At 40.4% G+C, this 25,449-nt stretch overlaps 1 protein-coding gene across 1 annotated transcript in view; it reads left to right on the forward strand.

Moving 5' to 3' along the window:
• LOC145394741 (G-protein coupled receptor Mth2-like) overlaps positions 1–25,449 on the forward strand; it is a 176,957-nt gene that overhangs the window by 132,571 nt on the left and 18,937 nt on the right. Inside the window, exon 11 of the mRNA XM_080268521.1 lies at positions 7,697–7,893. Within this exon, the coding sequence (XP_080124647.1) occupies positions 7,697–7,893 (197 nt within the window). The remainder of the gene's footprint in view (positions 1–7,696; positions 7,894–25,449) is intronic.

Consider the following 25,449-nt stretch of genomic DNA (forward strand, 5'->3'; position numbering starts at 1 on the left):
ATATTAAAGAAACTATTTTTTTTTTTTTTTTTTTTTTTTTTTACGTGTCCGACTCTGGGCAAAGGCTCAGGGCCTATTTCTTGGAGGCAGTCACCTATCGCAAGGCCCAGTAGTCCTCCTACACCTCCACATGTCACCATTGGCAGCCATTTTGGTGACCTTGACCTTGACCTCGAGTGTCCATTTTCGAACTCGTCCAAGATTTTAGCCATATCTTGATACCCTGAAGGTTGCATGTTGATAACTCAAGCAGTTCTTGAGATACAGTGGTGCTAAAAGCGGACAATAAAAACTAGTTGGCCTTTGGCAGTCATTTTGGTGACTTTGACCTTGATCCCGAGTGCCCATTTTCGAGCTTGACCAAGATTTTGGTCATATCTTGATACCCTGAAGGGTTTCATGTTGATAGCTCAAGCCATTCATAAGATATAATGGTAACAGATGCACAGACAATAGTAACACACACACACACACACACACACACACACACACACACACACACACACACACACACACACACACACACACAGTCGCTGGCAAAAATATTATCGCTCCATGGCGGGCGATAGCAAATCAGTCATAGCACCGGAAAACCTTACTGCCTGCCCGAGAGTTTGTTTTTACCTTGTGCATGAGATTATGGGTTTGCGGTAACACAAACGGTAGCAGGAAAACAGTGAAGCAGGAGTAGGATAGTTAGCCCTCTGCACGACAGAGGTTTACTTGCATTTGTGTATTGGTCATCATCAGATAATTTAAGACCCCTTTCCAACAGATAATTTCAAACTACCTCCGGTAACCACATTGAAGCATAACGTCATTTAGTCATTAGATTATTATTTTTTTTTTTTACCACGATCACACCACAATACACCGCTGATGGAAACCATTGTTTCATAAAGCGCTAAGGGTAGAGATTAATGTGAAAAATGTAAATTATTACTGAATTAGTGATACCTGGGTATTGTAGTAATATTTTTAAAGTTTGCCTGGTGTTTTTACAGTCGAGTTCAAATCTCTAATGGAGTGGTTGTCTTGATTGCCTTGTGCCATGAGCAAGTTTCGAGTTTCCTTGTTAAACCGTCCTAATACATGCAGGGTAGGGAGGCATAGCTATTAATTCAGAGTGGAAATAATCAGTCTTCCATTGTGTCAGAATCTGATCTTGACCAGTACATAATACAGACATTAAATTGCAAATGAAAATCCATTTTTGTACCCAAGACATGGATAAACTTTCCAGATAAAGTAAGCACATATTTCACAGTAAGTCAGGCATAAGTAATTAGTTTTCAAATTGCCTCCTTACAGTTATCATTTCTCTTTCTCTGTGTTCATGTGAAGTTTTCTCTCTGGCTGTTTTTTAGTTGCATCTTTAGGTAATAACTTCTTTCTTTCTAATGTCTGTCAATAGTGGTATTCTTTTGGGTTTTCTCTTTTCACCTATTCTCTTCTCCCTTTGATTTATACAGCTAGTCTCATCCTCTCATACTTTAAGTTGTCTTTTGCTACAGAAGATGACGCCTTCTATATTCAAGGTTGATGTGTTTCTCGTTGTCTTTGGTGCCAGCATGTGTGACTGTGCAGACCATTCCTGGATCAGCAAACTTCGCCACACAGTCGGCATGTCAGGTCCAGGTTTGGTGGGAGACCTCTGCTTTAGTTGTCCAGCCGTTACCAACGCTTTTCTCTGGCCAGGTTCCGAGCATCTTCAAGATGAATTATTCTTCTGAGCAGAGAACCTGCTGTTATTTTCTGTCCAAGGGATTGATTTCTGTTCAAGATCTTTTAGTATAATGTTGCACTTCTTCAGAGTTGTGCTCATATGATCATTGTATATCTTCTGTCCCCGTGGGTTGTGGCATGCTGCGGGAAGTTTGCCATACAGAACCTGGCAGGAATGGTGGTACTTATGCATGTGGTACATGTGTCCAACCCATCTCAGCTGCATTATAGCTAGCATGGTTTCTGTGCTGGTTGACTTCGACCACTAGATAATTTGTGGTTGAGGGACTTTATTCTCCCTTGTGAGTCCTAGGATGTGCTGTAAGCGTCGGATGTGAAACAACTCAAGCTGTTTGACGTGATGCTGGTAGGATTCAGCATCATGTAAGGAGGTGGATGGGCATATAGCCGTATACAAGTGCTCGTGGGCCCTTCGGGCCCGAGTAGGCTCGATTTCTGAAAGTCCCGGTAGTGAATGAACTTTTCCAAACCAAACTTTGATCGCTCTTAACTCTAATAAAAAATCATTAATCGAGATGAGACCAAGTTTTTCGACATCAGCGAATTTTCTGCGATTTTCATGCCAATTTTGGTGCACCGGGATGCGTCCGTACCTAAGAAAGGCGCCCTCACCTTGCTTCGGGAATGGAACCCAAGTTGTCCGAACGCAAGTCCGAGATAATAACCACTCAGCCACGGCAACCGACCGGGCGCCAGGAGCAGCTTTTTGGTCAAACTTTGATCGCTTGTTAAATATAGTATAAGTTTTTCAATCGTGATGGGACCAAGTTTTTTCACATTAGCGAATTTTTTGCGATGTTTGTGCCAGTTTTGGTGCGATTTCAATGTGTAGTTTCGGCTGCCCAAAATACACACACAGACACACGGCTACTGCTGTAGTATATTAGATACTGATACCTTTCTCGATTCTCTGGTTGGTGTTTTCAAAGACTCTGGATCTGAGACGTCCAAAAGAGGCAGAAGCATGGGTGATTCATGCAAGGGCTTCTACATCAGTGAGAACACTTCCAAGGTAGAGAATATTCTCCATCTGGTTTACATTTTCGCCATTTATCTGAACTGCAAGAGGCTCTGGTGGGTTGTTTTTCTGTTACAATATTTGTTTTATTGGCATTTATTCGGAGCCCCATTATATGGTATATATTGGAGACGATGGTGAGATTCTGTTGTAGGGCTTCTGGGGTATGTGCAAGGACAGCACAAGCGTCAGCCCACTGCAAGTCTGCAAAATGAGTTTTGATTGTGCTTGACAAGGTCTGAGATTAATTAAATTGCCTAGTCGGAACTGGATTTTCAGTCCATCATCAGTGTTTATTATTTGGTGACTTGAAGAGGTAACTGCAGTAACATGGATGCTGAAAATGACAGGAGCCATGACACATTAATACTTCCCCAACACATCCGCGTTGAAGGGCTCGGAGTTGCTTCCACCTTTGGACACACGAGCAATCGTGATGTCATGCAGGCTCTCCAGGATGGTAAGAAAATTGCTTGGAATGCTAAATTTCTAAAAAGCATTCCATAAAATTTTCTATTGACAGTGTCAAATGCATTTACAAGATCCATGAATGCAGTAATATTATAAGCACGGTTCTGCTCGTGGCATTTTTCTTGTATTTGCTCGGCAACAAAGACCATATCACAGGTGCTTCGTTCTTTCCGAAATGCACATTGTGTTCCAGGAAGTGTCGGCTCAGTCAGATGTTTCTTCAGTCTGGATAATATTATCTTGGCTAGTATTTTGCTAGCATTCAAAAGGAATGATATGCCTCTGCTGTTGTCACAGCCCGTGTTTTCCCGAGTATCAGAAGTAAGCCAGTCAGATAGAATTTGTTCCTGGTTCCATATAGTAGTCAGTTTAAATCATGGAGGTGCTGGTGGAGTATCTGGCCACCCTTTTTTGATTAGTTCAGATAGTATGCCATTAGGGCCAGGGCTTTTGTTATTTTGGGGGGATTGGATCCCTGAACAGTTACTGCAAATATAGGTGGGGCATTGAGATCTGCCGTTTGAGGAGTATTTGGGATGTTATCAAGGATATAGTGCTCCACCGAGTTTCTTCGATTTAGTAAGGTATTTAAGTGTTGTGCCCATCTTTCTAGGCTTGCTTGCTTGCCTTTCTGGAGCTCTTCTTTGGCTGATCAAATAAGGGCTGTGTTGTGTTTGCTTGGCCCATAGATGGTTTTTGAAGCTCTTTTGCTTGCTCAGTCTTGTAATCTATCTTAGAAATATCACATTACGTCTCCTGCAAAAACAGTTTCGCAGATGTTACGTGTGCTGTATCGATTCTGTGCATTTTTAGCCCCACTCAGATTCTGATTTTGAACAGAGTTCTTATTTGCACCTGTGTCCGTCATAAGTTTGAGGGACTCTGCACACATATGTAGTAACAGAGTGGTGTCAGAGCCTTTACATCTCAACTCGCCTTTTCCCACTGACTCTTTAATATTTCTCAGTTCACCTCAGTCTTTCATGTCTCTTTTTTCATTTGTAACAGTTCTGGGTATAGTTCTTTAGAATATTCTTCTTACATTCCTTCTCCATTACAGCAGGCATGCCGCACTAACCCAACTACATACTCTTACCCCATGTCTGTCCACCTTGCTGGTGCAAAGGTTGACTGGTACTCATTTTTTAAATTTCATTTTATATGGGAACATATCTAGGAGCGGCCAGGCCAACCATTTACGCCTTATGATTTTTACGCACAAAATGGTTCCCTGTAGTAAAGCACCATATGGTGTTTCACTATAATTTCCAAAGAATTTTCAAACGCAAGGTGGTCCAATGTAGTGAAGCCATATATGATGATTCACTGTAGCTTCCTAAGGATTTTCATATGCAAGATGACTAACTCTAGGGAAATCCCATACAGTTCCGCATCTGTCTTGTACTTCTGTACTTGTTAATGTATGCAGCTTGTGAGATCTTGAAATTCCTTCCTCAGTCTGACTTTCCCACTGCCTATGATCTCCACTCTCCTAACCGTAGTATGTCCGACATACTGACATTACGGAATCCATAGGGTATTTATTTGGAAAGAAATATTGTAGGCTTACCCTCCCCTCATCATCACCATCATCATAATTTATCGTTATCATCACCAGCAACATTGCAAGTCAGCTGCTAAACAAGGGCCTTCCTCAGCCTTCTTCATGATTTCTTGATTGAACCAATCTCTGCGATGTTTTGCCTGCAAACTTCCCTGTCTCATATCTCTCCTGCCCTGCCTTTTTTCTGCAGTGCCTGCAATCGCATGGAGTCCAGTCAGTCAGCCTATTGCTCCATCGGTTATCTCTTATCCCTGCTACATGACTTGCCTGCTTTCATTTCTGTTCTTTTGTAACTTCTGTACTGCCCTTGACTTTAGTCTGTCCTCTCACGATAATTAATCTTTTCCCGTCTCTCAAAAATATTCCTAACATTGGTCGTTCTGTTGCTCTCTGAGAATGAATTAGTTTATTTTCCATTGATTTTGTCAGTTTCCAAGTCTCACAACTGTACGTCATAGCTGGGATTATACATTCGTTATTTACATTTCGTTTCATACATACTGGTAAGCTACCTTTTTGATATCTCTGTGTTTACCAAAAGCTTTCCATCAACATGTAATACGTCTCCTTTTCTCGTTTTCGTGGTCTCTCGTTACTTGCAGTATTTGCCCTAAGTAATTGTACACAACATCTTCAAGAATTTCTTCATTTATTTTAATGACACTTTCAGATGTAATTGAATTAAAAATTAGCTTTACTGTGGTTTATGGATAAACTATACTTTGAGACCTTCTTTACTTAGGTTATGTAATAATTCTTGCAATGTCTCCGGTGCTTCTGAGACTAGGAGAATGTCATCTGCAGATCTTAATGGTTCAAGTTTTCCTCATATATATTACTCCTTTGTTCTCTCATTCTGGCTTTCTGAAAACGCTTTCAAGGCATGTTGTAAATGATTTTCGTGAAACTGTATATCTCTATCGCACGCCATTCTTAATCTTAATATTTTCTTATGTATCTTAACTGCAGCAGTTCCCATACTATGTATGTTTTCAAGGAGTTTTACAATGTTCTTGTTTACTCCATGTTCCTGCAGTGAATTTGCATTTGCTATGTACTCTACTGAGTCGAAAACCTATTCGTAATCAACAAAATCTAAGCACAGTGGTATACTGTATTATATTCCGTTGTTTTCTTAGTTAGCTGATTCATTGTTTGTTGATGATCAGTAGTCAAATGTACACTTCAGAATCCTGCCAGTTGACGAGGCTGATTTCTTTAAAAATTGTTATTCTGCTAGTAAGGACTTAAGTGAAGAGTTTATAAATAATTGTGCAATTAGGTCTTTGGTTACCAATATCATTTGAGTCGCCATTCTTGTAAAGCAAAATAACTATTGCATTACACCATGTTTTGGGTACTTGCTTCTTTCTTATAGATTCGGTATGTAAGCGAGCGAGCCGGTTTTGAACTACTCTTGTATCCGACAGAATATCTTCTACTATTCCATCTTGTCCTGGGGGCCTTCCCTCTTTTCATGCTTTTAAGAGAAATGTTAACTTCATCTGGCGTTAAGTTTAGAATTTCACGTGTGTCATCTGAAAAGTTAGCTATTGTTGCCGTTGTCTTTAGTGCTTATAGTTCTTTGTAAAATTGTTCAACTCTTCACCATCTTCTCTCAGCACATCATCATTTGTCTTTCAGTGATATAGTTTATTGCTTTCCAAGTGTCATTTTGCTTCGTAACTGTTTCAGATTTTTTCCTTATGTGATGGATTCTTTGATCTGGTCCATATGTCTCTTCGGTTTTACTTCTCTCTGTCTCTTTTTGATGAACTTATATGATGCTTTTTCTGTTTAGTCTTTCTTTGTTTTTACTTTCATCTCCATTCTTCTTTTTGTAAGCTTGAGGGTCGTTTTTTGAGTACTTGTTGGCTTTGGTTGTATAAGGTTTCCATACTGCCTCCACTGATCCCCTTAAAACTTTTGTCAGTCAACCGTTCAGTTCATGAATGTCACATTCGGTATGCCTTAGAGCCTGAAATCTGTTATTTTAAATTGTGTCTGTTACATCTGTTAGGCAGATTTTTTTTTTTTTTTTTTTTTTTTTTTTTTGGTCAACTTCTTTCTTTTAACTAATCTGGCTCTGCAGCTCACCATTCTTTAGTCACTTCCTGTATTTACATTGTTGGCAGTTGTGACATTAATGGTCGTGTTGTTCTAATCTACTATAAGGAAGTCGATTTCATTTTTTCCATCCATTTCAGCTGTTCCAGGTCCATTTCCTCCCCATTCTTTCGTGGAAGAATGTGTTTATTATTCTCTAGTTAAATATTTCACCAAAATTTCGCACCATTTCACCTCTGTCATTCCTCACTCGTAGCCCAACTCCAAATTTTCCCATACATGCTTCTCCGTTTTTTTATTTGCCATCTTTTGCATTGGAGATTCCCGTTGAGTATAGTACATCTGGTCTTTTCTTCTTTCATAATCTGGGAGATGTCATCATAGAATGTTTCTCTTTCTTTATCTGTGCTTTGAGAAGTGGGTGCATATACTTTTATTACTTTCAGGGAGTATAACTTGTATAGTCTGATTAAAATCCATGATAGTCTGTCAGGCAGTATGCTGAATTTACCAATGATCCCTGGACTACTAATTCTTTCCTTTTGTCTTCCACCGTAGTAAAATAAGTGATTCCTGTCTTGGAGATGCATAAAATTTTCCTCTTGTCTGTGAATCTTGTTACACCTATATCCCAACTAGCGTTTTGTAATTCAGTCATTAAGGTATCAAGTTTGTGATCTGTGACTGTACTTGCAGGTTTTCATGGAGTTCAATTTGTTTAATGTCCTGATCAGTGATTACAAGTCTTGCATAAAAGAAAAAAAAAACAATAAAATGCTTCTGTGTTATCGAATTGCCTCTGCATGGTATCATTATTTTTATTTCACCAGAGCGACTGTCAATCTGGTTCCCTTACCTGGCATCTTGGAGAAGGACCAACAGAAATTCCGAGTCTACTCCGTGTATGCGTGGGGCGGCCCTGCTGTGGTAACCATTATTACTATTGTCATGCACCACACGCCTCCACAGCCGGACAATCCCACACTCATCATCCCGGACATTGGTGAAGTTAACTGTTTCTTCTTTGGTAAGTATGTGTGTGTGTGTGTGTGTGTGTGTGTGTGTGTGTGTGTGTGTGTGTGTGTGTGTGTGTGTGTGTGTGTGTTACCTACCTAATTGTTCTTACATAATTGTATCTTTACAGGAATGAGTCAAGCTCGTACTATCCCGTGCATTAAACCATTTTTATCATACATATCATTGAATTTATGAAATGTTTTGGCACTCTGTTTCATTTGGTAGTGCATTCCATTGATCACTTGCCCTGTTTGGGAAACTGAATTTCCCTACATCTTTATCACCTTTCTTTTTATGTAATTTTTAGCAGAGTCCTCTTGATGATGCTTTCCCAAAGGTTGTATACCCATTTATGTCTATTTTCTCATTTCCTGATACGCATTTATATAGCATAATCGTGTCTGCTCTTTTCCTTCTTTCTTGTAATGTTGGTAGATTCAGTTTTTCTAGTCTTTCTTCGTAGCTTACATCCCTTTAGCTTAGTGCCCATCTTTTAGCTGCCCTTTTAACTTTTTCAATCTTATCTATGTGCTTTTTGAGATGAGGATTCCAGACTACTGATGCATGCTCTAGGATTGGTCTGATGAATGATACTATCTTTCTCAGCATGTCTTCATTTATATATGTAAATGTAATACTCATATTAGCAAGCAGCATATACATATTCCATACCTTCTTATTGATGTGGTCAGCCAGATAGTCTTTTACTGCTAATCATTCATAGGTCCTTCTCTCTTTCTGATATGTGTAGAGTTGAACTTCTAACTTATAATCCCAATCTGGTCTTTTTCCACTTTTACCAAACTTAATTACATGACACATGTCCACATTGAATTCCATTTGCCATTTATTGCTCCATTGATGAAGTTTATTTAATTCTTCCTCTTGCTTTCTGCAAGAGTCTGTGTTGGTAATTCTTCTTTGTGTTTTTGCATCATCAGCAAACATATTTAGATAGCTTCCATTTCCAGTGTTACTGTCTATGTCATTTATAATTACTAATAACATAATTGGTGCCAGCACTGAGCCCTATGGAACTCCGCTAGTCAGTTCCCTCCATGGTGAGTAATTACCCCTTAGTACTGTTCTCATTTTCCTTTTTCTGAGAAAATCTTGCATCCAACAATACAGGTTGCCTTGGATTCCTCCTTGATGGTACAATATCTATATAAAAATCTTTGGTGCAGTACTCTGTCAAATGCTTTCTTGAAATCTAGATAGATACTGTCCACCAATCCTTCTCTTTTTTGTAATGTTCCGCAATTCTATCATAGTAGCTTAATAGATTAGTAACACATGATTTTCCCTCTCTGAAGCCGAACTGCCTTTCTGTTATCATACTGTATTCTTCTAGACTGTTTACTCAGACTTTTCTTATGAGCTTTTCTTGTATCTTACAATACTGGTCAATAATACTGGTCGGTAGTTGAGTGGATTCTGTCTATTCCCTTTCTTGAATAGGGGAACAATGTTTGCTTTCTTCAAATTATCAGGTAGTTTACCTTGATGTAAGGATTCCTTGAATGTTAAATATATTGGTGTACTTAACTCTTTTGCACATTCATGTAGCACCCAACCTGAAATTTCGTCAGGACCATTTGTTTTTCCTTTGTCTTATTTACGTAACTTTTCCTGTACTTCTTTTTCTGATATTTGTATATCTGGTAATATGTGTGGGCATACATGTTCCAATAATCTTTCTCAAAATTATTTTCTTTTGAAAAAAACTGATTGGATATTTTTATTCAGTGCTTCACAAATATCTTTACTTGTGTATATGTGATCCCCTAGTCCCTAATGGACTGTAATTTACCTTTACCTTTGGTTTTGCTTCGGATGTAGCTATAAAATAGCTTAGGCTGATCACTGCCTGTATTTATAATGTCTTCCTCACTACTGTCTTTGAGCTTCTCTCCTTATCCTTGTATAATCGTTTCTTGCCTGTTAAAGTTGTTATATGCCCTTTCACTATTATGTCTTCTGTATATATTCCACAGCAAATCTTCTTTCTTTTGATTTTTTATATTCCATATTAAACCATTTCTTTATTTTCATTTCTGTTTCTTTGTGCTGAGGGATGTACTTTTGGACTCCTGTTTCATAAAATTCACAGAATTTTGTATTTATACCATTTAAATCTTGTCCTATAAGCTCATTTTCCCAATCTGTTTCAATGAAGTACTTCTTAAGGTTCATGGTAGTTGCCGTTTTTGTAGTTTAGGCTCTTTTTGTAACTCATTACTGTTAACTGTGTTGTATGCAGTCCTGGAGTTGCAATTCAGTACTACATGGTCACTTTTGCCGAATGGAGGGTGATACATTATATTGTCATTATCATTTTCTTGCCTAGTAAATATAAGATCTAGTACTGATGGATCATCAAGTCCTCTTTTTATGGTGCTTTCCTTTACATTTTGTATTAGGAATAACTTCTGTACAAGATCCATGAGCTATTGGTCCCAACAGCTTTCATGGCTTCTTACATCTAGAGTATTCCACTTTACGTTTGAATTGAAATCTCCAGTTAATATAATTCATTTAGATTCCCTTTCCATTCTATGTAGCAGTGCTCTTAAACTCTGAATTGTACTTTCTGCCAGGTCGTCATTTTCGCCTCTTTCCCAAGTATTTATTTTGGGTGGCATTTATAATTTGCCACAATTACTTTCCCTTCAGCTGTGTTAATCTCTGCTGCAATCAAGTCTACGTATGAGGGTATGTCTAGTTATATTTTCTTGTAAATTTTTTGTTAATATTATAATTACACCTCCTTTTCTTAAATTTCTGTCTCTTCACCATATATTGTACTCCTCTAAGTTTGGGGTATTGTTTGATATCTTTGGGGTTAATTTTGTTTCACTTAGGCAAATAATATGTGGGTCTTTTTCTTTGGTTATAGTCTTTCATCTCTAATAATTTAGACATCATTCCATTTACATTTGAGTACATCAACTTATTCATCTTGTTTACATACTTGCCATAGCTTAAGTCTACTTCCTTCTTTTTATTCCCTGTTGGTTATGTACCAGTTTCTTACCTGGAGTACAATTACTTTGTAAAAAATGTACTCCTCTCTTCCTCTGATCGCCTTGTTCTTTGTGTTTGCTTCCTCCTTCTTCTCCTATAGTATTCCTAATTCCGGTTTAGCTAGGCATGTTTTTATCCATACTTTTTTCAATTCCTCTTTTGCCATGAGTTTGTTTGCATTTATTAGTATTTCCTTCACAGTGTTCACACTCTGGAAGGTTACTTTCAGTGGCCTTGACTTACTTGGATTTCTCTCATACTTCCCTAGCCTTTTGTGTCCCTCCATATCTTAGTCACAGATTTCCTCTGATACTTTCTTCAACATGTTCATTATCTTTACGATCATCCACCCAGTTAATGTAGTGGTTCTCAGTTTCTTGGGTAGCTCTACACTGAGTGGCAAGCCAAATGATTTCCTGTAAACCAGGAAATCACTTACAGTGCTGGGTGGTAACCTCATAAGCAACGAACACGTGATCCCTACTTGATAACAAGTGGGTTGGGGAAGGGTTAATTCCCCTCACCAGAAAACAACTAACTGAAAATACAAACGAGAAGCCTCGGACCAGGACTGACCAACAGGTGATGACTAAGGACCGAACAAAGGACATGATATGGATTGCGACATGGAACGTAAAGGGTGCAAATGATGAAGTGAAAGAGAGAGAGATTGTCCAGGTGCATGAGGGTGCAAAAGTGGACATTTGTGGATTAATTGAAACTATACGAGGAGGTGAGAGTGTGAGAGAATGGGAGTATGGATTGGGTATATGCGCAGGAGTGGGTGAGAATGAGAGGGCAAAAGAAAGAGTGTGTATTATTGTGTGCAAGAGATGGAAGGAGAATGTAAGAGAGCATGGATGAGTTGGATGAAGGATTGCTTGTGTAAGATTGAAAGCTGGACTACAAATGTGGGCGATTGTGTGTGCGTGTGCACCAGTGCAAGATCGTGCACGCAGAGTGAAAGAAGAGTTCTGGACAAATGTGGAAGCGTGCATGTAGAAGCTTGAAAGGATTGAGAGAGTGTCTTTGATTGGTGATATGAATGGAAAAGTAGAGAATGTGAAGGTGGATGAAGTAGTTGGTGAGTGGGGTGTGCCTGCAGAGGTGGATGAGAATGGCAGTGCTCTAGTGGACATTTGTGCCGGGAGATGGTTTGTGATAGCCAATACCCTCTTCAGGCACAAAATGATCCACAGGTATATGTGGCGAATGGTGAGAAGGGTGGGTGGTGAATTGAATGAACAGAAGGCAATGATTGACTATGTGTGTGTGGATGATAGGATGAGAAGGTGTGTAATGGATGCAAGAGCATACAGAGGTTGGGGGAGTGGACCTTCTGACCACCACTCGGTGGTGGTGAGAATCAAAGTTTAAATGAAATGGAGGAATAGAAGAAGGGAAGGACAGGAGGAAGTACTTCATTCAGGGAATATGAAAAGGTTACAAGAGGATGGGAAAAAATAAAGGCAGATTATATGAGAGAAGTGGAGGAGCGATTGGGTAAATATGGATTAGAGCAGATGGGGCACGTGGAAGGTATGTGTAAGATATTCACAGAAGAAATCTGTGCAGCATGTGAGGTGGTGTGTGGGATGAAGGGAAGACGAAAGAGGGTGCAAGCAAGAGCATGGTGGAATGAAGATGTGAGACAGGCTGTTGCACAATAGAAGAAAGCATACTGTATAGTGAATGTATGAGAAACAGAGGTTTGGAAGAAGTTGAGAGACGGAAGGGAGAGTTATATGTAGAGAAGATGAGCAAGGTGAAAAGATTAGCAAGAGAGAATAAGAAGAGAGTGGATGAGGGATTTGGAAGGAATTATGAGTGTAAAATGGAGGGAATGTAAGAAAATGTTTTGGAAAGAGGTAAAGAGTGTTAGGCAGGGTGTCAAAGAAGTTGGTCGGGGAGTGAAAGATAAAAATGGTAAATCATTGGTGGAGATGAGAGAAAAAGTGAGGAAATGGAGAGAACTCTTTAAGGAATTGTTGAACACAGAAACTGAAAGTAATTCGAATATAAGTGCTGGGGAAAGGATGGGAGATGGAGGGATGTGAGAAGAAAGGAAGAAATCAGTAGGACAGAAGTTGTGGAAGCCATGAAGAAAGTCAAAATGGGGAAAGCCCCCAAAATTGATGAAGTGTGTAGTGAAATGCAGAAGCATGAGGGAGATATAGTAGTAGAATGGATGTGGAAGATGGCAGATTGGCCTGGGAGGAAGGTAGAGTCCCGGAGGATTGGAAGTCAGGTATAATTATTCCCTTGTACAAAGGAAAAATGGAAAAAGAAATATGTGGTAATCATAGGGGCATTTGTCTTCTTAGTGTAATTGGAAAAGTATATGGTAGGATCCTTATGGACAGGGCTAAGGGAACAACAGAGAAATTAGTTGCAGAACAGGGAGGTTTTAGGAAGGGAAGAGGTTGTGTAGATCAGATGTTCATTCTTAGGTCTTTAGTGGAACTGTTTCTAGAAAAGGGAAAGGAGTTGTATGCGGCCATCATGGATTTGGAGAAAGCATATGACAGGGTGAATAGACAAAGATTGTGGAAAATATTAAAAATATATGAAGTAAATGGCAAACTGTTGAATGCCATGAAGAGTATGTATGTGGGATCTAAAGCTGCAGTCCGTGTGGATAGTGAACTTTGTGAACTTTTCTGTTTGAAGGGTGGATTGAAACAGGGATATGTTATGTCTCCATGGTTGTTCAATCTGTATATGGATGGGGTTATAAAAGAGATACAAGGTAGGGCAGTGGATGTTGGAGCGGCCCTAATGAGAGAGGGCAGTGTTTGTAAACTCCCTGTACTGTTGTTTGCAGATGATACTGTGTTGTTAAGTGAAGACGGAGGGGAACTACAATCCTTGTTGGATGAGTTTGGGAGTGTAAGAAACGTAATCTAAAGGTGAATGCAGGGAACAGTAAAGTTATGGTCTTTGACAGAAATGAAGTCAGTGAATGTAAAGTGAGACTGGATGAGGAGGAAATGGAAAATGTGTGTTTAAGTACTTGGGTAGTGTGATGAGTAAGGATAGAAGTTTAGAGAGTGAAGTGCTTGAAAGGTTCCAGCAGGGAAGAAAGGTTGCTGGTTCCTTGAAAGCAGTGATAAGAAACGGGGAAGTGAGCATGGAAGTGAAAAAGTTACTGCATGACTATTGTGATACCAACCCTAACGTACGGAAGTGAAGTTTGGACCTTGTTAGAGGGACACAAGTCAAAAGTGAGAGTAGTGGAAATGAGTTATTTGAGAGGAAAATTTGGAGTCACATGGAGAGACAGACTGACAAATGAGGAGGTGAAGGAACATTGTGGCGTGGATGTGGGTGTGATAGGAAGCGTTAGGACAAACACACTGAGGTGGTTTGGCCATGTGGAGAGGATGGAGAGTGAGAGACTGACGAGGAGAGTGTATGCGAGTGAGGTGGAGGGGGGGAGAGGGAGGGAGAGGCCAAGGATGAGATTGAGGAATGGAATGAAGAGGTTTATGAGAGAGGGGGCTGTGAGCTGGGAGCAGGGCAGTGAAACGGCGAGGGACAGGGCGACATGGAGACGATTTGTTTGCGGCCACCTTTTACGGGTTTAAGGCGTCTGGCAATAGATAGATAGATAGATATTTACCATCTCCATTTGGTCTCGATATTTTGTTTCTTATTTCTTTTTCACTGTACCAGTGATTTCTACAGTGTGTGTGTGTGTGTGTGTGTGTGTGTGTGTGTGTGTGTGTGTAATTCACCGGGTCACCGGGTCGGTCAGGATCACTTGATGGTCGTGATCGTCAGCTTTTACCCTCCCGGAAGGGAGCTGAGAGCTCATATAGTCCGATCCAAGGGCAAGGCTGTGACCCTCACACACACGCACACACCCGTCCCCTTGCTCAAGGGAGACAGTAACCACCCACTTCGTCAGTGAAACTTTTCGCAACTTGAGCGAGGCGCGAACTCCCGTCCACCAGTTGGCAAACGGGAACGTTACCACTGCACCAGCGAGCAGTGTGTGTGTGTGTGTGTGTGTGTGTGTGTGTGTGTGTGTTCTACCTGATTTTATTACTTCTGCCATTGCAGAAACAGGGTACTTAACCCTGGTTAGGCTGTGCAGATTAATCAAATGAAATCCTTTGTCCCCTTATATATATATATATATATATATATATATATATATATATATATATATATATATATATATATATATATAGGGGACAAAGGATATATATATATATATATATATATATATATAGGGGGACAAAGGATTTATATTTTTATATATATATATATATATATATATATATATATATATATATATACATATATATATATATATATACATATATATATATATATATATATATATATATATATATATATATATATATATATATATATATAATCCCCCGTTTGAATGACCACTGCTGGACCGGCCTATCCCGACCGAAGTGGGGACGATACAGTCTATGTACAGTCACCCCAAGAAGTGATGGCAGAGTTTCAGATTGGTTCGATCACTCTGCAATGCTCTACGTTCAGTGAAAACTTACCGAATATAAGAGAAAAATTCTGTGCCTTCATCACGTCTTATCAAATAAAATATATACTTTATCACACTAATAGTTATGTAAAATGAACAACATGAGACAGTGATATATTAAAAGTTAACACTTAGATAAGTTTCCCGATTTGAATTAATGTGTTATGTATTACTCCGTGCGTGGCACATAGTATAACCCTGAGTTCCTGATGTATTTACTCCCCAGGACTCTAGTTTGGAAGACCAGTTAAGGAAAATTCGTGACTGCAATACACTACCGTATTTTCAAATGCTATGGTGATGATATAGCAACAATAAGGATGCCATAACAATGAAATTGTTCGTAGTAATACGAGTAATACCCTACCTGCGGTAGCAGCAAGACCATTCTGCCTTTACTCCTTGTCTTCTCCTCGCTTATGATAATTATAATTAGCTATTTTATTCCCAGTGATGCAAACTTTTTTTCAGTTGTGAGGAGGTATGGCAGATTTTATCCTTCTCTCTTACATTAGGCAATAAAGAGGACGAAAACATGATTGTATGAGTATAAACTGCATACAAAAAAAAACACATACTACTCCATCCTTTAAACTGTAACATCTTTCATTTTAAATAAACCAATACATCCTGGTTGATTTCTAAGTTTTGATCTCAGTGAATTAGTTTATGAACTTTTACATTTGATTACTTTTGCCAATCGCTTATGCACTGAGGATACTAAGCTATAACCCAAGTTGACATTCTCCAAGGAGCTACGACTCTCGGCTAACTTCTCAGGTTCTTTCTTTATATTTCATTCTGTGGCATATATTAATTCTTCCAGAGATTTTCCTTAATGGGAAACTGGCCAAATGCGGTATAATAACTGTATGTCTCTGAGTAAAAGTTGTCTCCTTTCGTGTCTGTTAATCGAACCATTTAAAATAGTCCTACTAACATAGGCCGCTTTCCTGCTGTCTGTCGTCGACCATGGAGAGAACAGGAACGGAAGTATTTACTCTAAATTATTCCCAAGTATTCTAAGCGAAATTGTTTTATAAAAAATAATGGATAATTTTATTTCTTTACTGAATCTCTCTTCTTTTCAGTCTTATGCTGCTAAAAATTATTGCGTGTTACAATACTTGATAAGAACTCCGCAAATTACTCCTGACTGTCCCTGTACGATAGTTCTGAAATTTCAGTTAGTTCCGTGTAGAATTTCCTATTACCGTCATAAACACTCTGCTTCCTATAATTTTGAAATATACTGGTATTTTGACGTTTGCTTACTGTTTTCTTTAACAAATTTCCACAATAAGTTTCACCTTCTGAAGATATAAGCAGGAGTATGTGCATCATCGCTGACCGATAACTTGCGGATACTCTGCCGTCACTTCTTAGGGCGACTGTACCTCTACCAAGTGGCTCAGGCTGTCTGGTAGAGACTGCATGTAGGGTGAGAAGTGCTTGTAAGTGTGACTGTAGTGGTGGAGTGGCTTTGGATGTGTGTGTAGTCTGTGAACCAAGTGTAATCAGCCTGCGCAGGGCGACCGGGTGCAAGCATACATACATTGGTTCAACCACAGCACCCCATATGTCTGCCAAAGCAGTACATAGCTGGGAAAACGCTCGCAGAGTTTATTACCCTGGCGAGGCATGAACTCTCGTTTTCCCATGTACTAAAACGCACACTCTACCACTGTACCATATAAATATATGATATATATGTGTGTACACTGTATAGAGAGAGAGAGAGAGAGAGAGAGAGAGAGAGAGAGAGAGACAGATATAATAGATAGACAGATAGATAAATGTATATATTATATAAATCAGTGTGTGTATACTGTGTGAATATATATATAAAATACAATCAGCCATTACAAGTCCACTGCTGAACAACGGCCTCCCCCAGCCTTCTCCACGAATTCCTTGACTGAGGCAATCTTTGCCATGTTTTCCCTGCAAATTTCTCTATCTCATCCCTCAACCTCCTGTCCGGCCTTTTTTTCTGCTATACATACAATCTCTTGGTGTCCGGTCAGACAACCTCTTGCTCCATCGGTTATCCCTTATTCTTGTTACATGACCACCTCCATTTCTCTTCTTTTTTAACTTTAATAATATCTATGACTTCAGTCTGTGCTGTCACCCAAACTGCTCTTTTCCTGTCTCTTAAAGCTATTTCCAATACTGACCTTTCCATTGCTGAGAACGGATTAATTGATTTTCCATCGATTTTGTCAGTTTCCAGGTCTCACAACCGTACGTCATAACTGGAATTATACATTCGTTATATACTTTTCGTCTTTATAGATATTGGCAAGCTACTTTTATGTTTATATGTTTACCAAAAGCTTTCCATCCCTCTGGAATGCATCTTTTTATTTCGCAATCATGGTCTTTCGTTAATTTTAGTATTTGTTGCAAGTAATTCAAAAGTTGGTGTATTTGGATTAAAAATTACCTTAGTTTTACTCCATTTCATCTTTAGCCATACTTTGAGAATTTCTCTGTTGAAATCATTTAAAATTTCTTGCAGTGTCTCTGTTGTTTCTGAGCTAAGGACAACGTCATCTGCAAATCTTAAATGGTTTAGCTTTTCTCCATCTATGTTTACTTCTTTGCTCTCCCAATCCAGCTTTCTGAAAATACATTCCAGGCATGCTGTAAATAGTTCTGGTGAAACTGTGTCTCCCTGCTGCATACTTCTCTCAATCTTAATTTTTTCTGAGTCCTTATGTAATTTAATTCCAGCAGTTCCCACTTTATATATGTTTTCAAGGAGATTTACAATGTTCTCATTTACTCCTTGTTCATGCAATGAGTTTATAATTGCTATGTGCTCTACTGAGTCGAAAGCCTTTTTGTAATCAACAAAACCTAAGCACAGTGGTTTATTGTATTGTTGAGAAGCAGGATTTGCTAGATCAGAAATACTGGAAGGTTCTCAGTATTTCTCGTATTTTTCAGTTGCGCGTTAAAGTTGCCAGTTTGGTTGCTGTTTGAGAGGGGAGGTATTTTGTAAAATTGTGCATTAAATTTTATGCTCTTTTTCTCTATAATGTTTTATTTATGTGATTATTAAATCATGTAATTTTATCTCCGTTTGAATGCAAAATAATTTAGTGTTACGTAGTGTTAGAAAACTCTGGATATTTGGGGTGTCTTCGAGTTGGTAACTGTTGCCCTTTTGAGAGCGTATTAGAAATCTGGAGTAGAAGGGAAGGCTATTTAAGGACATGGAAGAGCCTAGGACTGTCAGTTTTGTGTTAGTTCAGTTTGAGTTTAGTTCAGTTCATTGTCAGTGCAGTTTGTGAAGATTGTATAGGTGCGGTACTTTTGAAAAAGTGTAGTGAAGCTGGCAAGCATTAAGTGTAATTCTTTGGCAAATAAAGACAGCAAACTCAAGGAGTCAGTGTTATTTTACGACGCCTGAGCTGATCTTGTGTACTGTACACCGAAAGGCTGGCCTTAGGAAGAAGAACTCGCTCCCTGTACTGAACTACTGCTGCTGGAGTCTGTGGCAGTGTGGGACGGGGACGTAACAGTGTTGTCAGGATTGTGGATCATTAGAAAAGTGCTGCAGTGAGTCAAACCTTCGACCTGGAGGAAGAAGGTATACAGACGAGAAGCCAGGCTAGGCAGGACGAGGTGTCACTGGCTGTAATTACGAAGTTACTACAAGCACAAAGTGTACAACTACAGCACAGAATGAAGGCAAGAAAGAAATCAAGGAACAGTTGCAAGCACAGAGTGATCAACTGGAGGCACAAAGTGAAGAACAGAAAGAGCTCAGGAACGAAATCAAATGTCATTTATTACAAGCACGAAATTAACAGCTAGAGGCAATACAGGAGCAACAGAGTTATTACAGCTGAGGATGCAAGGTCAGCTAGGTGCTTTCATGGGAGAAATGATGGAAGAACAACGGCAGTTGAAGGAAGAAGTGTACGCTGAGGTCCAGCAGCAGAAGAGTGAGGTAAGCGGTAACATGACCAAGTGCAGACAGCATGTAGGCAACCAGTTCAAGTATGTAGATTACCAGACGAAGCATATAGACGTCCATTTGAAGATAATTTGTGAAAGAATTGAGGCTGTAGAAAAATTTTGCACTGCTGAGCCTCAGGTTAGTGTACAGGGAGCATATAAAATAAATGTACTGTGTATGGTGGATCTCGAATACCAAGCATCTAAAGGTAGCATTACTATCTATCTATATATCTATTGCCAGACGCCTCAATCCCGTTTGGGGTGGCCACAAACAAATCGCCTCCAAGTCGCCCTGTCCCCCGCCATTTCACTGCCCTGCTCCCAACTCACATCCCCCTCTCTCATATACCTCTCCACCCCATCCCTCCATCTCATCCTCGACCTCCCCCTCCCTCTTCCCTCCTCCACCTCACTCACATACACTCTCCTCGTCAGTCTTTCACCCTCCATCCTCTCCACATGGCCAAACCACCTCAGTGTGTTCCTCATAACGCTTCCTATCACATCCACATCCACACCACAACGCTCCTTTATATCCTCATTCGTCAGCCTGTCTCTCCATGTGACTCCACAGGCTCCTCTTAAATAACTCATTTCCACTGCTCTCACTCTTGACTTGTGTCCTTCCAACAATGTCCAAGCTTCACTTCCGTACGTTAGAGTTGGTATCACGATACTGTCATGTAGTAACCTTTTCACTTCAATGCTCACTTCCCTGTTTCTTATCACTGCTTTCAAAGAACCAGCAACCTTTCTTCCCTGCTGTACCCTTTCAAGCACTTCACCCTCCAAACCTCCATCCTTACTCATCACACTACCCAAGTACTTAAACATACTCACATTTTCCAATTTCTCACCATCCAGCCTCGCTGTACATTCACTTACTTCACCTCTCTCAAAGACCATCACTTTACTCTTCCCTACATTCACCTTTAGATTCCGTTTCTTACACACTCTCTCAAACTCATCCACCAAGTCTTGCAGCTCCCCTTCGTCTTCATTCAACAACACAGTATCATCTGCAAACAACAGTACAGGGAGTTTCCAAACACTATCCTCTCTCACCAGGGCCACTCCAACATCCACTACCCTACCTTGTACCTCTTTTATTACCCCATCCATGTACAGATTGAACAACCATGGAGACATGACACATCCCTGTTTCAAACCAACTTTCAAAGAGAAAAATTCACTTAGTTCACCATCCACACGCACTGCAGCCTTCGCACCATCGTAAATACTCTTCACAGCATTCAACAGCTTCCCATCTACTCCATATATTCTTAACACTTTCCACAATCCTTGTTTATCCACCCTGTCATATGCTTTCTCCAAATCCATGAAAGCCGCATACAACTTCTTTCCCCTCTCTAGAAATTTTTCCACTAAAGATCTAAGAATGAATATCTGATCTACACAACCTCTTCCCTTCCGAAATCCTCCCTGTTCTTCTCCAACTAATTTCTCTGTTCTTTCTCTAACTCCGTCTATAAGTATCCTACCATACACTTTTCCTATTATACTAAGAAGACAAATGCCCCTATGATTACCACACACTTCTTTTTCCCCTTTTCCTTTGTACAAGGGAATAATTATACCTGACTTCCAATCCTCCGGGACTCAACCTTCCTCCCAGGCCAATCTGCACATCTTCCACATCCATTCTACTACTATCTCTCCCCCATGCTTCAGCATTTCACCACACACTCCATCAATTCCTGGGGCTTTCCCCGATTTAACTTTCTTCATTGCTTCCACAACTTCTATCCTACTGATTTCTTCTTGTCTTCTCACCTCCCTCCTTCTCCCAGCCATTCCCCAACCACTTATACTCGCATTACTTCCATCCTCTACGTTCAACAATTCCTTAAAGTATTCTCTCCATCTGCTCACTTTTTCTCCCTTCTCCACTAGTAATCTACCAATTTTATCTTTCACTCCCCTGCTAACTTCACTTCCACCCTGTCTTACTCTTTTCACTTCTCTCCAGAACATTTTCTTACAGTCCCTCCACTTTACACTCAAATTCCTTCCAAATTCCTCATCCACTCTCTTTTTACTCTCTCTTACTAATCTTTTCACCTCTCTCTTTCTTTCTACATATAACTCTCTCTTCCGCCTCTCAACTTCTTCCACGCCCCTATTTCTCATCCATTCATTGTATGCTTTCTTCTTTTCTGCCACAGCCTGTTTCACCTCTTCAGTCCACCACGCTGTTCCTTGCACCCCCCTCCGTCTTCTCTTCCCTCCACACACCACATCACATGCTGCACATATTTCTTCTGTAGCATTACAGAGTTCAATAATCAGAATGCAGAAGTTTTAAGTCCTGGACTTAATTATGATGCCTTAGTTCTTAGGCCCAAAACCAGTGAAGTGCATGGCTATAATGGGGCTCCAATTAAAAAGAAACCCCAAGAAATTGATTACAAAATATCTTGGGAAGGTTACTGAATGCAGTTTGAGTTATTTGAAGATTAGAATGGTTGGGATGATAGGCAGAGAGCAGTACAGCTTGCTACTAGCCTTAAGGGTGCCACAAAAACAATTATGGGCCAGATGTCAGTAGGTGAGAGGAAGTTATCAGTCCCTAGTAGAAGTACTGGAGCATAGATACGGGACCATGTACCAGACTGAGGTTTACAGAACAAGATTCTGGAGCCGTGAACGGGCTCGAGGCGAATCCCTACAACAGCTTGCTCATGACCTGGAGAGTATGGCATTCAAGGCATACCCTGGAGCAGCACCTAACCTGTTGACTATTCTTCTGAGGGACCAGTTCATCGATGCTCTTGATAGTGAAGAATTGAAAGTGCAAGTGAAGCAGGCATGACCATGATGCGTGCAAGAAACACTAGCCAGGGCTCTAAAATTTGAGTCCTACATCAGGTCCAGTACGTTAAGTTTTCAGGGAGGGCGTAGTGCAGGATTGAAGAAGAAAGGGGCAGGTACGTGAAGTGGAAAAATTTGAAGGATGTTGCTGGTACTATGAAAAGCCAGGACATAGGAAAGAGGACTGCTACAAGTGGAAGAGCAAACGGGAGATCAGAGGAGGTCGCTGGTTCTGTGAGATGCCAGGACACAAAGATACGGATTGTTACAAATGGAAGAACAAGCAAGAATGGAACAGTGCAAGAAAACCCATGATTGCAACAGACCGATGTTGGACATGTGATGAGCTGGAATACTTCAGCTATGATTGTTCAAATGAAAAGGACAGCGAGAAGGCTCCAAAAGACGAGAAGGATGAGGGTAAATTAGTAAACGCTGGTGACAACAGGCAACAAGCAACCCGTTTTTCTGAAGAAGCCCACCACTGAAGAAATGCAAGAGAACTGTGATTGGTAGTGTGCGAGAAGACGGAAGAACAGATGGCAAGCAGTGTAGTAAGAATGGGAATCTTAGCAATAAATGTTGCCATACTGTAGTGACAGGGTCAGCATCAGATGAAGAAGACCTGAAGAGAGTGCAGATGGAGGATGCAGATTTACAACCAGTGCTACAAGGGCTGCACCAGAGTATGGTGTGACCATCTTGGGAAGAGGCTTCCAGATTCAGCCCTGCGACTAAGAACTACTGGAATCAGTGGGACCTTTGTTTCAACAGCAGACTACTGGAATGTAAGTGGGAGACACCCAATGGCCTCAGCAAGTATTGGCAACTTGTGGTCCCAAAGAAAATGAGGGCCGAGATCTTGGATGAGTCCCATAACCTGATCACTAGTGGGCACCTGGGAGTGAAGAAAACCCTAAGTCGACTGCGACAGAGGTTCTACTGGACTGGCATATGTCAGGATGTTGAAGAGTGGTGTCGGGCCTGTGATGTATGTTGTGCCAAGAAAGGACCCAAGAAACTTGGTTGGGCCCGAAAGATGAAACCGGTATATGCGTCACCATGGACTACTTCACAAAGTGGCCAGAAGCCTATGCCATCCCCAATCAAGAGGCTGAAACTGTTGCTCAGGTGTTGGTTGACCAGTTCTTCTGTCATTCTGGGATGCCATAAGAGTTACATTCAGAGCAGGGTAAAAACTTCGAGTCCGCTGTGTTCTGTGAGTGCTGCAAGTTACTGGGGATCAAGAAGACCAGGACGACCCCACTAGGGCCAAAGTCAGATGGGGTGGTGGACAAATTCAACTGGACCCTGGCACAAGAACTGCATAGAGGGACAAACAGAATGGGACCAGAAATTACCTTAATGGCATATTGGTCTGTATTCCATGAGTCTACTGGCTACACCCCTGCAAAACTGATGCTGGGCCATGACTTACATTTACCCGTTGATATGTTAATTGGAAGACCACATGGTGAGGAGCTGCCTACAGTCACTTCCAGCTATGTGAAGCATCTTCAGGAAAGGCTGGCTGAGGTACATCATGAACTGCAGGGAGCTCTAAAGTTTTCAGGGAAAGTGATGAAGCCGATGTATAATGCCAAGGAAACTGAGGTGAGCTTCAATGATGGTGACAAAGTTATATAATCCTCAGTGGAAGAAGGGACAGTCACTGAAGCTGCAGAGCCCGTGGGATGGGCCTTACACTGTGTTGGACCGCCTATCAGACGTAACTTGCCGTATTCAGGGAAGCAGGAAATCTCGCCCAAAGGTGGTACACGTGAATTGTCTGTAACAGTACCATGGGCCAGGACAGTACAGGTGGGACATCTCCTAGGAATCGTGCTCACCCCCAGCCGAGGATGTTGAGGAGGACCAAGGAGCTGAACTACAAGAGGATGGTAACAGTTTCCTGAGGGAGGAAGTGAATGAGGAAGAAGACCAAGTCATTCCAGGAGTGGACTGTGTGGAGGAGCAAGGACGTCTTCAGAAGTGGCATAGGAGAAGACCTGATAAGCTGAAGGATTATTTTGTGTATAATTAAATGTTAAGTTTGGATTAAGGATTAAGTTTGAATACATTATGTAGTTTTGTTGGGACAATAAAGGACTAGGGAGGGGGTAGCGTTGAGAAGCAGGATTTGCTAGATGGGAAGTATTTGAAGGTTCTCAGTAATTCTCATATTATTCAGTTACATGTCAAAGCTGCCAGTTATTCTGCTATTTGTCAGTTGAGGTATTTTGTAAAGTTATGCATTAAATTTTAAGCTCTTTTTCTCTATAATGATATACAAATGTGATTGTCACTGTAAATTATGTAATTTTATCTCAGTTTGTATGCAAAATAATTTAGAGTGTAATCATAGTGTAAGGAAACTGCATATTTTGGATGTCTCCGAGTTGGTAACTGTTGCTCCTTCGAGAGTGTCCTAGAAATTTGGAGTAGAAGGGAAGGCAGTTTAAGGAGATGGAAGAGCCTAGGGCTGTTAGTTTTGTGTCAGTTCAGTTTGAGCTTAGTTCAGTTCATTGTCAGTGCAGTTTGTGAAGACTGTATAGCTCTGGTACTTGTGAAAACAGTGAAGTTGGCAAGCATTTAGTGTTATTCCTTGAAAAATAAAGACACCGAACTCAAGAAGCCAGTGTTTATCTGTGACGCCTGAGCTGATCTTGAGTACTGTACACCGAGAGGCTGACCATAGGAAGAACAACTCACTGAGCAACGCCCTCCCTATACAAAACTACTGCTGTTGGAGCCTGTGGTGTGGGATGGGGCCATAACAGTATTCTTTTCTCATTGAGCTGATTGATTATGTGTAAATGATCAGCAGTCGAATACCCGCTTCGAAATCCTGCCTGCTCACGAGGCTGGTTTTCTTCCAAATTAATTGTTTTTTTGTTCGTAAGGACTTTAGTGAAGAGTTTGTAAATAACTAATATTTAGCTAATGGGTCGAGAGTTACTGAGATCTTTTGAGTCACCTTTTTTGTAGAGTAAAATAACTATTGCATCACACCACATTTTGGGAATTTTCTTCCTTTTTGTACACTGAACATGTAGGTGGGCAAGCCTGTTTTGTACTTCTACTCCTGCATCCAACAGTAAATCTGCTACTTGTCCATCTTCTTCTGGGACCTTCCCAATTTTCCTATTTTTTAGAGAAATGTTTACTTCGTCTTGTGTGTGCATATATACAGTATATATATATATA

Source organism: Coenobita brevimanus, chromosome 28 (assembly GCF_032717465.1).
Source record: "Coenobita brevimanus isolate Jiangsu-jjx chromosome 28, ASM3271746v2, whole genome shotgun sequence".
In the NCBI taxonomy this organism is placed as follows: domain Eukaryota; kingdom Metazoa; phylum Arthropoda; class Malacostraca; order Decapoda; family Coenobitidae; genus Coenobita; species Coenobita brevimanus.